At 34.8% G+C, this 16,868-nt stretch overlaps 1 protein-coding gene across 3 annotated transcripts in view; it reads right to left on the bottom strand.

The window, feature by feature from the left end:
- LOC106064909 (arf-GAP domain and FG repeat-containing protein 1-like) overlaps positions 1 to 16,868 on the bottom strand; it is a 47,349-nt gene that overhangs the window by 12,842 nt on the left and 17,639 nt on the right. For 2 of the 3 annotated variants that reach the window (XM_013223565.2, XM_013223566.2), the window contains exons 3-6: positions 10,122 to 10,376; positions 6,376 to 6,568; positions 3,467 to 3,574; positions 2,306 to 2,560 (exon numbers count right to left, since the gene is read on the bottom strand). In XM_013223565.2, the coding sequence (XP_013079019.2) occupies positions 2,306 to 2,560; positions 3,467 to 3,574; positions 6,376 to 6,568; positions 10,122 to 10,376 (811 nt within the window). Of the gene's footprint in view, positions 1 to 2,305; positions 2,561 to 3,466; positions 3,575 to 6,375; positions 6,569 to 10,121; positions 10,377 to 13,935; positions 14,338 to 16,868 lie in introns of those variants that run through there. The other variant, XM_013223567.2, reaches the window with a different exon arrangement.

Here is a 16,868-nt window from a genome sequence, read left to right as displayed (position 1 = left end):
AGCAGAGGTTTTCATATTTTCATAGAAGAAATATTGTTTGAGTTTAATCTCTCTCTTAGCATTATAAAGGGAATCAAATTGATGTTCCCTAACTTGCATAATGTATCTTCTGTGTCAGCTACTGTTATAGCAACAAGTGACTAGCTAGGTTCCATTACTTATGTGGGCCTAAATTCAAAGAAAGAAATCAGGGGTATTTAAGGCAGACTCAATAGCCAAACTTTTTTTTTTATGTTAGAAACAAGTTCAATAACTAATTAGGATTATCTGCCTGAAAAACACATATTTAAAATGTTTTTTATTAGTGATTGTAGAGGATGCCAAAGTTTTCATTATTAACTCTGCAAAAAAAAGATCTGGAAAAAGAAAATCTGAGTGATATAAAATATTTCCAGTGTCTGGATACCTTGTAAAGAAAATGCCTCTAAACAAAACTACTTTTATAAAACTAGATGTCACTGATCCAGCTAAGCAAACCATTAAATCTGGTTTAAGTGTATGCAAATGAACATGAAGCATAATTTCACTTGCAACAAAAATTCCCATTCTTTTGAATGAATTTTCAGTTGCCGCTATTATGGAATATGAAGTACATTACAGGCATTATGATCCTAAGATCATTGCCAGATGACAAGAACGTTATCATTCTAACATAGTCTAGAAAAGTCTAAGACAAAGACTAAAAGTGTAAATATTTTGACAAATGTACAAAATGTCTTAGTCTTATATAACTTTATCCTGTGTTAACTTTAGGATTGTTGTTTTCCTGTATGTTATGTGCTTGAATGATTTTAGTCTTTCCTGAGTATATTTCTTGGTATTTAGGAAAATACACATTTGCCCCTCAAAATACACATTTCCAGGTCTGGGAATACACATTTCCCTTTTGGCATGTAGGCATCTCTGGTCTAAGTCAATTCAGGATACTATTACAGTTGTCAAAGTCACTTCAGGATACTGTTACAGATGTCTAAGTCACTTTAGGATACTGTTAGAGGTGTCAAAGTCAATTCAGACTACTGTTACTTTTGTCTAAGTCAATTCAGGATACTGTTACAGGTGTCAAAGTCAATTCTGGATACTGTCACAGGTGTCTCAATCAATTCAGAAAACTGTCTAACTCAGACATACAATAAAGCTGATGATTTATTAGATGTACAAATAAAATAGGTTTAAATCAGGACTTTTTACATTAACGCTGACAAGCTATATGCTAGAGATTTTATGGTGCTTTGATCACTATGGGATGTCTTTCTGGTAGACAGTCTACCAATCCCAAAAGCATGAAGCATCTATGAAACAAATGTTTTGACCCTATATTAGTTGCCTTACAATTTACAATTCTTATTTGATTTCTTGAATATTTTTTTTTTAAATAATTTTGATCTGCTCTGCATTTTCATTCATTTATTAAACTATTGTTCATCTTTAAAAATAATCCCCATGGCTACATTAGTCCAAGTGGCACTTATAAGTAACTAAAAATTGATCACAAATGAATGGTGATAATGAAGCTTTAGGTCTAGGTTTGTCTTTACGAGGAATCATAATTGTATAGCATATTCCTAAGGCTAGATGTAAGTCTAAGCTTTTATCTCAGGATCTGGTACTAGAGATGCCTTGCACTGTCTGCTAGTAGATCAACTTGATCTAAGCCTAAGAATTAAAAAAAAAAAAAAAAAAAAAAAAATAGGAATCTAGATCTACTTCACATTGAAATAAATGTAGATAGCATTTGAGTACTTTTGACTTTTAACTCTAGTAACTGTTTTTCTTGTTACTAATGAAGAATGGATAGAGGCTGCAATAACTTTCCCTTTTTTGTTTATCAGAGTCTGGGATAATTACTCATCAAATCAGCGTTCATCATCATCAGTTTCACAGCTTTATCACTAGTCTTTGTTAATAAATATTCATTAGACTTAATAGCTATGCAGAGATGAAAAAAATCTAGTACCAAAACTGTCATTAAGTTTAAATTCTTCTACACAAACCACAATATTTTGATTATAATTTGTATTGTAAAGTTCAATGAAAATGTCTACATTATCACCTTCTCCATTCTTTTATCTTTAATTTGATACCAAAAATGTTAATATAGAATCATTGGTACCTATATTATTAACTTTTTTTTTAAAGCTATGATCAGGGTATTTTCTTTCTTTTTTTTAAACAAATATTCTTTTTTTCATAACCCCGCCTTCCTTGCTGTGATTGAAATACAGCTGTGTTATTTCTGACTTTGACAGAACTCATATTAGTTTCTGAACTATTCATTCAGACTGACATGGTGATTTCAACTTACTAGCTGTACTGTTGGTGCCTCCCCAATTGATAGCTCCTCCATCAGTTCCTCCCCAGTTCAAAGATCCTCCATCTGTACCACCCCAATTAATAGATGTGGCTGTCGTTACAGGTGCAGAGAAAGCACTGTCCAGATCAGCCAGAGCAGCATACCGGTCACCTCCTAAAGCAGGTCCCTGCTTCGGGGCTGTGGTTTTTGCTGATGCCGCTGTGGGCTGGACTGCAGCCTGACCAACACCTATAGGTTGAAGTGGAGCTGAAAACGATTAAAGGCAAAACTAGTTAAGTCATTGGAATATATATAATATATATATATATTATGACTAGCTTATAAAGCAAATTTATGAAAATAATGCAGTGAAGTACATTTATCTTGATGTGAGAGAAAATTTACCATTATAACCAATTTTGTGAAAATGTGTCTTACATTGCAAGAAGTCAAAGCAAGGATGCTATATTTTAACTATTTAAATTAGTTTGTTTCACATGTCTAGATGTTTCTCCACATTTGAAGATTATTACATCCTTACACAAACTTTCTGTAGGGAGAGGGCAGGTTTTAAACCTGGTGCCATGGAGACGGTCTAGAAAGCATACCAAACAACCAGGCAGCCATCCATTTACATTTATGTAAGATATAAAATCCTAGGTATCACCGACAAAGACTGCACCACAAATGAGGAAATTTGAAATAGGATCACAATGGTGATTGAGCCCCATCGTAAAAAAAACAACAACAAAACTTAAACTGCATGGTCATATCAACAGATTCTTAGGGCTCGCATACCTTCTTGTGCAATGAATTACACTAGGGAAAAGAAGAAGAGGCAGACAAAGAAAGTGATGGGATGAAGAGATTGTATTCAAGGCGAAAGACAGATGAATGGAGAAAGACAGTTGACCGATCATGTCTTGTGACCCATTAAACAAAACAAGACCCTTCCCTCCACAATACTGACCATAACTTATTTAGAGCAAATGAAATTTTAGTTACATATATCACCTATATAGTGTAATAGAAATGTATCTAAGAAAATAAATATTTATTTATGTAAATGTTGAATAGATTGAATTCAAATTCATTCATAGTAGCCAAGTAGCAACAAAAAGCTATCCACAAGGTACAGAAAAATCATTTTTCAAAAGATACAGTTAGCCTTACCATTAGAAATAGGGAACGCTGGCAAGGGAGGATGTGTGGGTGCTGAAGATGTTGTGTGTGCTGCAGTAGAGTTGAAACTGTCAAAGTTTCCAAAGTCTGCAAATCCACCTGTCAAAAAACAGAACAAAAAGGTCCTTATAATTATTAAATTTTGTAAATCCATTTAGTTACTATAAGTATGTTAAGAGGACAAAATTTAAGTTGGCTGTTCTTCAAGATCTAGATAAATCTGTACATACACAAAGCATATATCTGCCAAGCAGATTAGAATAAAAATAAATTACGGTCTTTCAATGTAGAAAAAATGTTTTTATTTTAGGAGCTAGAAGAGTTAACTAATCCATTGAGTAGTGAAGTAGTAAATATAAAATGTATTTATGCATTGCAATTGTTAGTAAAAATGGCAGAAGTATGCTGCAAAAACATTTTTTAAATATATACATATTTTTTAAGATGAAAAAAAATGTAAATAATATTAAAAAAAAAAAAAAGACGATATCTCCATTATTAAACTACAAATATAATAAAATAATTTAATTTTTTTTTTTGATCAATTCGGGTATCAAACCCGTAAACACAGCTGCTAGAACGTTTTTTTATTATTCGGCCAGCAAGAAAGGTAAATGTTTACGATAATTTATTGGTATGTTCATTATATGGAAATCTAGATCTAACACTAGACCTAAAGTTCTGATTTAGAACTCATATAAAAATTATAAATAATTTCCTTTTTGCACTTTATAAATGTAGATGTATTAAATCTATAATAGGGACTATGCATCCAAAAAGAAAGTCTCAATGAATGAAGTTAAATAACCTAGGAGGTTTGGAATTTTGATTTAAAAATTTAAGGAATTTAAAGGGGAAATTACATTTTTGGGAAGAAATTATGTTTTTTTATGCTAGTTACATAGTACCTTTGCAATATTTGACCACTGAAGCAAGTGTACCTGATATATCCATTAGGTTGAAGGGAATATGTATTTGTTGCATTCATTTATCTTTAAGAAGAACTTGAATTAAAAGAATGAAGATGAAATTAGATATTCCTTTGAGATTCATTGGCAAATAAAGTAGACTTTACTAGGTAGCTCATGAGGCACTTGTGTAACCATCGCATCCAAACTATTCAGACTCATGATCTTTAAGGTCTCATTTTTAATCTGTTTTAAATCTCAATTCTAATATTTCTTTTTGCATTTCAAAATTATTGTACAAAACTACATCTCAAATAGTGGTATTTGCTTGTTGGGAAACAAAAAGATAATAATGATTATATACAATCTCATTTAACTCACAGAAAACTGAAGATGTAACATTCTATTGGTCACCTAGCAGCAGGGCCGGTCCTAAAAATTGCGGGGCCCTATGCGAAACTGATTGTGTCTGGGTGGGAATAAGGATAATAAGTGAAAATTAAGATTTTGTATTAGATAATAAATTTGATTTTGCATTTTATTCATTCTTTACTTAGTACTAAATTGCGATCAAATTAACTTTATTTTACGAACCTTGCAACCTATGACATATTTATACCTACTGACTATAAAAGTAAATAAGGTATTGGAACTTTAGGTTTAGGGGGAAATCCGCCCGATTATTACATTTTATTACATGAAAGTTGACAATGGCTTTTTCTTTTATCGCGCGTAGGATTGGTGTTTTCCGTAATGAATGACACCCACAAATATTTAGTCCATTTTTGGGGTGATTTTAATAAATGCAGGACATTTCCAGGAATTTTCTTATATATTTTACAATTTAATAATTACACATAGAATTAGCGTGGGACCTATGAAAGCGCAGGGCCCACTGCGACCGCATAGGTTGCAGTGGCCTAAGACCGGCACTGCCTAGCAGACTGGCTAAGTCTGTTTTTAGTCCTACCCCTGCCATCTCCTAGCAACTAGCTCTGGCTGTGAGCCAGCGTTCTCAGAATTGAGACAGCATTCTTAGAATTGATTGAATCTAATGACCAGTTAGGTATGATGTTGAAATGTGATAAGTGTGGCTTATTAGGTGATGCAGAAGTTTTGGAACAAAGAATTGTAATTAAAATCTCATGGAGTTAAGTCGTGTTTTTTGAGTTGTAGAACCAGTACCATTATTAAATCTAGTTTTTATTACGAGCTTGAACAAAGATAGTTAATTTGTGTAATTTTATTGTTTTATTGAGTATTTGATTCAAGTGATTCCTAGTTCCAGAATTAAAAATGTTATTTATTGTTGAAGGATCTTCTTTGTTTGAATTAACAGTTATATCTGAATCTCTGGCATAAAGGTCTTGTTTGAGTGTCTAGTAGATGTTTGAAATAGAAATCTTCACTAAATCATAATATCAGAAGAGCATTGTCTGATCAACACAATCATATAGTAACCTTAAGACATCTTTACATCAAATAAAAAAGATCTTCACATCTAGCACTCAAATAAAGTAGCCTTCCAACTATTATTCCAAATATAAACGAGTTCATTTGGCCTGAACAAAGCTTCATGTTGATATTGGTAGCATTAGTTGACATCTTTTTCAATGAGCATTAATATCATTAAATTACAATTGACCTTTAATGTAGAGGACTATGTCAAGTTCATTAGCCCCATAGCCAAACATTTACATTCGTGGCCAGCACAAAAAGTAAAATGAAATTATGGTTCATAAGAATGCTCACCACTATTGTTTGTTTCTAATACTTAGCCAATTTAAAAAAAAAAAAAAGATTGGAAGTATTTATATTCTTGCTATGAAGAATGGAAAAGGGATGTGTTAGATTGGAAGCTGTCTATTCCTTCTATGAAGACTGGAAAAAGGGAATAGCATGTGGTAGATTGGAAGCTATTCTTGCTATGACTAATGAAGAAACTGTGAGGAGTGGGGATAGGGTAGGGGTGAAAGCAATGTTCTTACTAACCTTCTGTGTGATTGTTCGTAGTCTGTCCGGTGGGAGCAAAAGGATCCCCACCAAGATCATTCAACAGATCAAATCCAGAGGCAGGCTTTCCTGTGGGAGGCTGAGGGTGCTGGTTGTTTATGGCAGCTGGAGGCTTCACTGCCCCAGGGAGTGGAACAGACACTGTAACAGGGGCGTGACTTGTAGGTGGCGTCTGCATATCAAAAAAGTTAAACATTTTTTAAACAAATACATCAACAACAGCAACAACTGGAAATACAACCCTACACACACACTATTAAGTGTCAGTACAGCTTGACTGTGAACTATTAGTCCTGTGAAATGAGTTGATAAACTAATCAAGCCTGACCATAGCTCAGCCCAGTAAAGTTGACACTAGCTAGTCAGAGATAACATGATAAACTACATTTTTTAGTGATTACCTAATTATCAAGTTACACCTCAACCACAGTCAATTACAGTGTACAAATGTCACTTTAGAAATAAATCTTCATCTTTTCATATGAATCATTAACTAAAATTATTTAACATACATACAAAGAGCTTATTAGTTTAAAAAGTTGCAGAAAATATTTTTGAAAACCAAAATTACTTTTATATTCACTAAAAGTGTTGAAAAAAAGTTTGAATGGCCTTGTTATAGTTCTAGTGGAAAGGGAAGAGAATTAATGACATTGAAATGCGATTGGAACTTCTCAAGATGATTGGTTTATAAAATAGATTGCTTAACATTTATTTGTGAACATAACAGTTGCTTACTATATGCACATTTTAACACAATTTAAATTCTATATAAGAGCATACTTTAAATTTTTTAAATTACACATTAATAAATAAATTCTAATTCAGGTTAATATTTTGCAATTTTGCATTGGTGGACAAGGACATATTTGTTTCATTTTATTCCAGAAGTTGGAGTAAATCTTGGAGCAGCTCAACACTTCTGGTCTGGATTGGTCTCAGTAGTTAAACACTGTAGCTGTTAACCACTGCAAGTAGCTCATGTAGACTTCCTGGGTTTGAATCTTGGTTAAGCTTGAAATTTCTTCTTTCATGATGTGCTGTATGACTACAAGTCAAGAACACAAGTAGGACATAATCATCTTTTTGAAAAGTGATGTCTGAATGTTATAAGAAGTCTGCCCAACAAATATAGGGTGTCTGAAATGTGTTGACCAATGTGAGCAGGCCTGGGTAGGTGCAGGCTAAACATTACAAATATACTGTGGCCATTGCTTTATATCTAGAAGGAATATTAGGTCTGAAAGTATAGCATCATTTTTCATAGCATCATTTTTTGTTTTTAAGAGCTGGTGAACATAGGCAGGCTGGATCAGAACTAGAGAGGAGGATCCTAGCCATGGATGCAAGCAACAGAGCCCCGTTTTGCCTGCAAGGGGGGGTCAGCAACCCAAAAAACCTGCAAGCATGATGCCTCTTATATCTTCCACAACATAAATAAAACATTTACCGCTTTCTCTCTCTCTATATATATATATATCTTTAAATACAAACTATAAATTCTAAGCTTTTAAGCTTTTACTTTAATTACTATAATCTACATGTATGTTTGAACATTTCATTTTTTTATATATAATATGCACATAGATAGGCCTACCTACTACTACTATAGTCTATATTACTATAAATCAAACTTTGTAGCACTACTAATAGATCTATAAATATTTATTGGCTGAAAGAGTAGTCAGTAGATCTTATCAAATATAGAACTAATTAACTGGATCTTCAAACTCTTAGAGTACTTAGACTGATTTTTAGACTAGAACTAGGAACTAGATTATCTAGATCTAGTCAAGATGTCATTTTAATTCTATAATAGTAAAAAAAAAAGAGTAGATCCATCAATTTATACCTATCTATATCTAGGTCTCATAAAAAAAAACTAGTAAGTATTAAGTATTAGAGATCTTGACTGACATACTCACAATAGTCTCTGAGTCTAAGTCTAGACTTTAACTTGTCTAGGAATAGAGTGTCATTAGAGTACAAGTTACTAGAGCTACTAGTTAACTTGATATTAGATTTTCTCTAGATTTAGGTCTAGCCTAGACCTAAATCCAAATTACATACTCTAGAATCCTAGAATACTCTAGATTTAGTTCTAGATCTTGAAGTTAGATCCAGACACTGAGATTTAATTATATCTAGACTTTACTAGATCTAGTAGGATATTATATCTGATAATAGATTATAATAGATAGACTCTACAATCTACTTTTGATCTACGTTGCTTCTGCCCAGGGACTAGAGTCACTAAATTGTAATGTAACTGTAAGATTCTAACTAATTATTCCAATTATCTAGATCTAATAGTTAATACTCATTGATATCGATCTATCATAATCATCTACTGACTGAGATTATCTAGACTAGACTATATAATAAATAAATAATATATAACTATCATGATTATTCATTGATAAGTCTTATCATAAGGCTATGATACGGTACGGTAATTTCGCATTTTCGGGTAAATTAACTAAATTAGTAAATACGTTCAACTTCTAAAAATAAAATCATTTTAAAATGTAGAAATAGATCTAGATCTCTAGGCTAGATGGTATACCGACTAGATCTAGGTCTGGTTTAAAATTTTTATGCCGGCAGATCAAACTTATTAGAATTAGAGTCTAGATCTAGATCTACTTACTAAATTCGGAGTAGGGGTCTCAGGCCGGGGCCTTACTGATTTGTTTCTAACTTTTGTTTACGTTTTTGGTACAAAGCGAAAGTTCGGAAATAGCGCATGCGCCGTAACTTAAGAATTGTAATTTCCTGTCTTTCTTTGAATTCGAGTTTTAGTTTGAAAGATCAAAACGTGAATGTGAAAAAAAAAAAGTCTGATACCGAGCAGACAATCAGTCGGACTGGCATTTGCCAGCAAGCTTTTTTTTACTTCGATTTTACCGGCATGCCGGCTATAGCCGGTGATCTTGCATCCATGATCCTAGCAATATAGTTGAGATGCTACAGAAAAATCCTAGGTATCACATACAAAGACTGCATCACAAACAGAGATTAGGGGCAGGAATAGTACAGGGATCGGATCTCACGACAACCTGCAAAAAACACTAACTGAAACTCTATGGTCATAGTACAAGGTCCTCATGGCTCACAAAATCCTTCTTCAGGGAACAGTACCAGGAAAAAGAAGAGGCAGACAGAGAAAGTGATGGGAAGAAAACATAATCGAATGGGCAGGCCGGCCACTGAAAGAGATTCTATCCAAGGCAAAAGACAGCAGAAAGGAGAAAGATGGTCAACAGATCTTGTGTGGTGCCCCAGCAGTCCAACAGAGTAAGGGATAGGTGAAAGTGAACAGACGCAATATTCTACACTTCTTGAAAAACAAACAGCAGATTTCCAACACTTAACATTCTTGTTGAAGACAAGATATAGTTCTTGGTGTGTCAAGTGTTTCTAATACACCTTATGTCCAGCTTATCAAGATAACCACTTGGTGCAATGATAATGTTGAAAACAAATAAAATACACTTTCCTTGTTGATGCATGATATCTCTCTTATCAAACAATGTATACATTCTTTTGGACATTGTTGATACAATACCTTTAGATCTACATATTTTTTAGAGTGTAAATAAATAATAATGATGGTCATGTCTTTGATTCTGAAGACTAACAATGAGTTCAGTATTACATATAAACAAAATGCATTCATACAATGGGCCACACACAGGAAAGAACAATGAGTAAGCATAGCTGACCTGCACAGTACTAACAGTTAACTTTGAGGCATTTTCACCAAGCAAGGATCGCAGGGGCTTCACTTGAGGTTTGCTATTCAAGGCCGCCTCATTGGTCCGCTTAGCCTCCTCCCTCATAGCTTCTGTGGGGGCTACATACCAGCGTTTATTCTCATACTTCTGGACCATGTAGTCACGGACACGCTGCTCATCCCTTGAGTCTGGCTCTGGCCATGTTCGATTATCATACAGACCTAAATACACTTTTCTGTTTAACTGAAGAAAACAAAATAGAAGTGTATGATTAGAGCAAGAAATTTATCATAAATGTTACTATTTTTAGGTGCTCTGAAAACAACAGTATAGTAGGCCTAACAACATTGGGATTACACAACAATATTAATAATCTCAATTTTACCATTATTCAACTCAACCACAACACCCCATTACCATTGAATACATTATATTTTTTTTTATACACTCAAAATACAAGCAAAAAAAATCTTAGCATTTTTTTTAAGCAAAGTAATAAGTCTTTTAGGGGAGTAATTTTGAATAGAAACACAATCATCTGGTTAGTAGCCAATTTGCTACCAATATTCCATATATACTTTCTGCAAGTATGAATACTTTCTTGTGAAACAAAGTGCTTTTCATGTATCATAAAGCAGCTATTGCATTTGTTTATTTTTAGATTGAATATTTACAATGCAAGGTTGTTGACAACTAATGACAAGTTTATTTAAAACAATGATTTTTTTTCTGTAAGCTTTAAAAATAGTTTGGACGTTGCTAGAAGGAGGCAAGAGGAAGTATTTAAAGACTTGCACATTCAGTTTTGAGAGAGATTTGAGACTAGAGTAAATGAATTTAGATTGAATAGCATTGTACATTTATGTAGTGTGTATTTTATTAAAGTGATTCCTAGTTCTAGAATACAAGTTTTTGTATTTATTTAAAGAAGATTTCAGTTTTGAGTTTATACTTTGAAGTAGTAACTCCGACATCACGATATTGTTTGAGAAGTCTGAAATTGTCAAACACATAAAACTATACAAAATTATAACATCAGTAACGCATTGTCCGATCAACACAATCTCATCGTAACATCAAGTAACACATCATGACAATCAGCCTCAAAAGTTTCGTAACATCAAGTAACACATCATGACAATCAGCCTCAAAAGTTTCATGTCAGTGTTATTACTAATTAAAACCATAAGAAAGTAAAAGAGTTTTTGGGAGGGAGTTAAACAAAGGTGGCTATTTTAAATTGCACTGAAACCACTTTAATGGCCACTACTGCCAAATAGGGAACACTATTTAGAAATGGAAAGTTAACAACAAGACTCGAGTGAAACAATACTAAATACTTGGACTGACACTGGGAAGGAGAGTTGCAGGGGTGGAAACCAAAACATATTGTAAACAAGATGAAAGTGCAGTACTCATTACATATAAAACAGGGAGTGGGCAGTGTGTTGCCTAGCAACAAAAAAATGTCTTATCTGTCTAGGCCAAGTTAATTTTAGAACAATGCTATATTAATGGTGTCTCCTCCTAGTGAGGCTTATCACTGAGTAGAGGGTGTAGTCCCCCCCCCCCCCCCCCCCCCACCAAAATTAGCTCAAGCCAAGTTCCAGATTTAGTTATGAACAAATATGATTGTCAATTATTATAATTATCTTGTGTACCATAGTTATTTTTTTTTTACAATATTAACTTTCACTCCCCCCCCCACCCCTATGAGTCATGCTAAGCCATTTTGGTTTACTGTATGTCACAGTTCATATTCTTGGAAGACAAAAACAACCACCTTCAGCTACTTATCACACCCTAAGTTTATAAGACTATACAAGTTTATAAGGGCAATGAGCTATAACAAGGTAAAACATTTGTAGATTAGTCCCTGTTGATTAAATTAAAAATCTCAAACTTACACAATCAACTTAAATGGAAAGTATGCCAGTTATCTGTCTTTTTTCCCTTTGGTTGCATTCTCAGTATCTAACTCCCCCCCCCCCCCACACACACACATTTTCTCTTCAATTCATTCTCAAATGAAAGAAAAACGCAACAGAATGAAAACAAACTTCAAGCAAATATTTTTGTTGATTGCAGCTCATTCCTGCAACATGTACAGATGAACATAAGAGCGAGAGAAACTTGGTCCCATTGCCCACACTGTAAACAAGTTGATGGAGTGAAAGTGTCTTTGTTGCTATAGAAACCATGGTGTTTTGTCATAGTTTTGTTTCTATGCTTTTGAAAAATGTATGCATATATCACATCTTTTTTTTAAGCAATGTCTGCATTTTATAAGCTCAGACTATTGCCTGTATATTATAGTGTATTGCAGCTTTAATTTAAAGGTTTAATTAATTGCTTTCTAAGTAATTTTAAATTTAATTATATTTGTGAAAAGTGTCAAAAGTCCTATTTTCTTGTAAGATATAAAAACAACTTGATTTTGACAACTGCAATTAATGATGATTTATTACATTGCGCACAAAGATTAAAACAGACATCTTTAAATGAGTTGTTTATGAACTTTTTCCTTAGTTACTACAAACAGGGGAGACTACAAACAAAATTATTTGTTCTCTCTAGAGCTCACCAAAAGGTAATTTGACTGATGTCATACCATCACATTTGCTATAAAACAAAACCATTTGTTTGTAGCTAAAAATTTATATCAGAACCTGTACCTGTGTTTAAACAAATATAACACTCATCCCACATGCACACCAAGCATCCCACATGCACACCAAGCATCCCACATGCACACCAAGCGGTCAATTAAGTGTTTAAGTTCCACATTTCACTACCAACAAACACCATCAACTTGTGATTTTTTGGGGGTAACTTCATAGAGGACATGAAACTTCTGCTGTATTTCTCTCACAATGATGTTGCTAGAGCGTGTTGAGCATGCTAGAAATAGGACAGCAAGGAAAGACTCAGTAAACAAATAGCCATTACTTAGATTTTATCGTGCCCCAGACATGCACGCAACAACACATGCATAGCATTTGAACACCACTTGATCAGCTCATTGTGAAGCAAATGCTGTTTCCCCCCCCCCAATATTTAGTAAAACACCCTCCCCGGATTTTTGTTCACTATATGAATTTGAAAAGTGAAAGTGCGACTAGAAATGTAGTCAACAACAACAACATAGGCAGATAGATGACTTGAACTAGCACAGCAAGTGATTGAATCGGATTGGACGACTAGGTCTTGGTATCTCCTGGTCAGGTTGAAAGAAGACAGATCAAAGAAACAGATAAAGTCTAGTGACGCTTCAAACACATCAAGACAGCTACATTATAAAACTCCGCACATTTCCAACACCGCTAAACACACAAGTCTAACTGGCAAGTTGAAGTTATACTCAACGTGATTTTTTGTTTCTAGAAATGTGATAAATCCTTAGATAAGTAATGTTCAAGCCCTGCAGACATATTTGGTGGTGAAAAAAATTACGGTTAACAAATACGGACATGAGACAATAAACATTTCTCATTTCATTTTAACCTTAACACTTTTTTATCCGAATCCAAAGGAAAGTTATTCTGAAACGACTTAGAACTTGTCATCTCATTGTGTTCAATATTTATTTATGACATTTACATTAACATTCTAAAAGTAATCAAATAAAGGTCAAGCAATAAAATCACAGTCATTGTCGTAAACTTTATTTTATTAAGAAATCGATTCACCAAAACCATTTTGTTTGAAAACATCACTGACATCCCACATGCAAAAGCACTTAATAACCTAATAGAACTACTTGATTGCGGTTGGGAAATCCAAACAAAACACGGTGTACTACCTGAGAAACAGGTCTTGGCCTGACGATAGAAACAGTTTCCGATGACATTTTTTCAAGTGACACAAAAGCTCCAAATAAATAAGTACTGTTAGCGAGAATAGCAGCAGGGACAGTGCCGGTAAAACATGAAATTTTGTGTCTTTAGAATTCGGTTCAACTGCTGGATTTCTTCTCTAGCAGACTCCAACAACAAAGTACGAGCAGAAACCAAGTGGTATGAAGCACCACAGCTTTATTATGCAGACACAGAAATGTAGATGTCCAATTACTGATAGAAACTCGGACCTAAGTAACGCTCGATCAAACATACATTTCTCTAAACCAAAACCACAAACAGGTGAATTAAATTGAGCAGTAATGCATCACACTTTAAGCAGACGACAGGGATGCGGCCGCGAACCAAGACGGTTTTTTTTCGGGGGGGGGGGGGGGATGATTTAGCAGGAACTTCAAGACAAAGACACTCCAGAAGTGGCGTACTTAACGCGTCCACTCATATAGCGCTCGCCGCCGCCTCGTGGAGATGTTGAAAATTGGGAGAAAAAGAATGGGGGGTGGGGGGGGTGGGGGGGGGTGAGGGGCGTGTTGCAGGCACAAATGTACTATGTCTCCTGGACGGCAGGTCGACTGCACAGCAACATGTCATGTGACAAAGTTGACAATATCTCATGACAAAGACAGACAGAAAAAAAACAACAAACACGCTTTTCTTTATCAAAGACAAAAAAGGAAAACGGCGAGGTTCTCAAACAAGGAGTGATGTTCCTGGCTGGATGGAGTTAATAATACCTGATCAAGATTTACTAGGTCACTAGGAGCTGTTGACCAAAACCCTAACAGTACAACAGTTCTACTAGCGAGCTATTATTGGTAGAGAACACCCTTTTGTAGCTGTTAACAAAACAAACAATGGGGAATGTACATTATAATAACTACTGCTTCATCAAGGTTAATTTGAGACAAAATGTAGTCAAGCACCGTAGAATAAAGCATAACTATAATGAGCGTACAATAAAATTACTATAACAAAGCAATCAGCAAATACAAAGTTTGTAAGAGAATAGTATGACCAAAAAAAAAGTATTTTTATTACAATTAATTCACTATTATTATTATTTTTATCATTGATAATGTTAAATTAAAACCTGTTTGCATTATTTTAAATACTAAAGACAATAAAAGCTAATTATTATTACCTATACAAATAACTATTAGTTGATTCGTTGGAACCACATTGAGAGCACCCTCAAGTAAAAACAACGCTCGAGAAAATATCCAACTGAAAACTTGGTGCAACAAAACTTCTCGTGCGCTACTGCATTCTATTTGTAGGGCAACTGTTGATTGCGGAGCATGCTAACGCTTCATTCCCTGCTGTAAGTCGAGCTACCAGGACAGACTAGCATCCAATTCATTTAAAAAAATAAAAATAAATCTTACTTTCTTGAAACTAGTGCTGGTTTTACCTATAAGAACATAAGCTATAGCTTAGGGACTCCGCTTGCTTGGGGGACACCCAATGGCCACAGGACTATTTTCAATCATTTTGTAGAAATAGAAAACGAAATCCTTGTCTTACAAGGGACAGATATCGTAAATAGCTTAGGGCCTTATCAAGTCTAGATCCGGCCCTGGTTGCTCCATGTTATCACACAAATGGGCCTTAAAAGGAAACACACTGAAAAAAAGAAAACGTAGATTTCTAAGCGATAATATATATGATTGAGGCATGTTGTCACAACTTGTGTGATATTGTCAGACAGCGACCGTCATGCGTCAATGGCATCACTAGCTTATTACCTAAGTGCTATGTTTATATGGATAGTAAAAAAAATAAGGGGGAGGGGCTGATCAATATAAAAAATCATCTGTTTCCATGCCAAAGGTTCGGAACAAGGCACGTGCCTAAAGCATGCTTACAAACATCTAAGTAAACTCCGACATATGCAGAGTGGATGTAGAGCGAGGACAAAAAATAGGGGGGGAGGGGACAGCAAGGTTCATGTACTTGGTGGCGATGAGACCTGTAGGCACACAGGGAGAAAGAATTAGACAGCAGCGTAACGCCAAAGAGAAGGAGAGAAGAGGAGAGAGTGAACAGAGAGAGGGTGTGATGGGACTATCATCAGGATTTAGGTAAATTGACGAGCGTGACCCAGCACTAAAGACTGGATAAGGACACAATTCTTACACAAGACAAAACTCACTACAGAATCTACTAGACCAGTTCAATATAAATCTACATCAACCCAAGTGGTTGGTCTGTTTCTTTTATTCTTCGACTATCAAATCCCAAGTATTGGAGACAAAAACAAGAAATAAGAGTTTCCACTTCTCCTATGTTCAATAGAAATGATTTAATAGTCTGCGCATTTACTTTGTCTTGTGTTCATGAAGTGGACACAGTTGGACCAAAAAAATCACCATGAAATAGAAATCAACACTAACAGTGAAAAAAAAAAAAAACTTAATTCTAATGGGTTGAAAGTGTTGCAAGTTGAATTCAATAGGACGGCTGCACTGTAACCAGAGTTGTGTTCCTTAGTCTCGCCGGCAAGACAGACCGGGGGACACACAGTGAACTAAAATCTTACAGTTCTAGTCTAGTAGACATCGTCATTATGTAATTTATGGGCCTTCGTCATTTAGCGTTGACAACTCCTCGGGAGAAAGAACAAAAAAAAAAGTGCACGACAAGGGAGAGCAATGGAGTGCAGGTTGTTAGCGAGGAAACACTGCCACGATCTTAATTTAGTTTGTCAATTAGTCCAGTTGGCAAGCACGATGGAGTACAGAGAACATACCCTACCTATAAGTGCCACGCATGCTAACAAGCGACCTGTGCGTGTGTTGTTGTTTTGATTGGAGATGGCAAAGCAGGAAAATCATACGAACAATATTCATGCAAATACTTATTATTATCCCCACAAAAA

Source organism: Biomphalaria glabrata, chromosome 15, assembly GCF_947242115.1.
Source record: "Biomphalaria glabrata chromosome 15, xgBioGlab47.1, whole genome shotgun sequence".
Lineage (NCBI taxonomy): Eukaryota > Metazoa > Mollusca > Gastropoda > Planorbidae > Biomphalaria > Biomphalaria glabrata.
The sequence above is the reverse complement of the archived record's forward strand: the minus strand, read 5'-3'. Positions and strand labels throughout refer to the sequence as shown.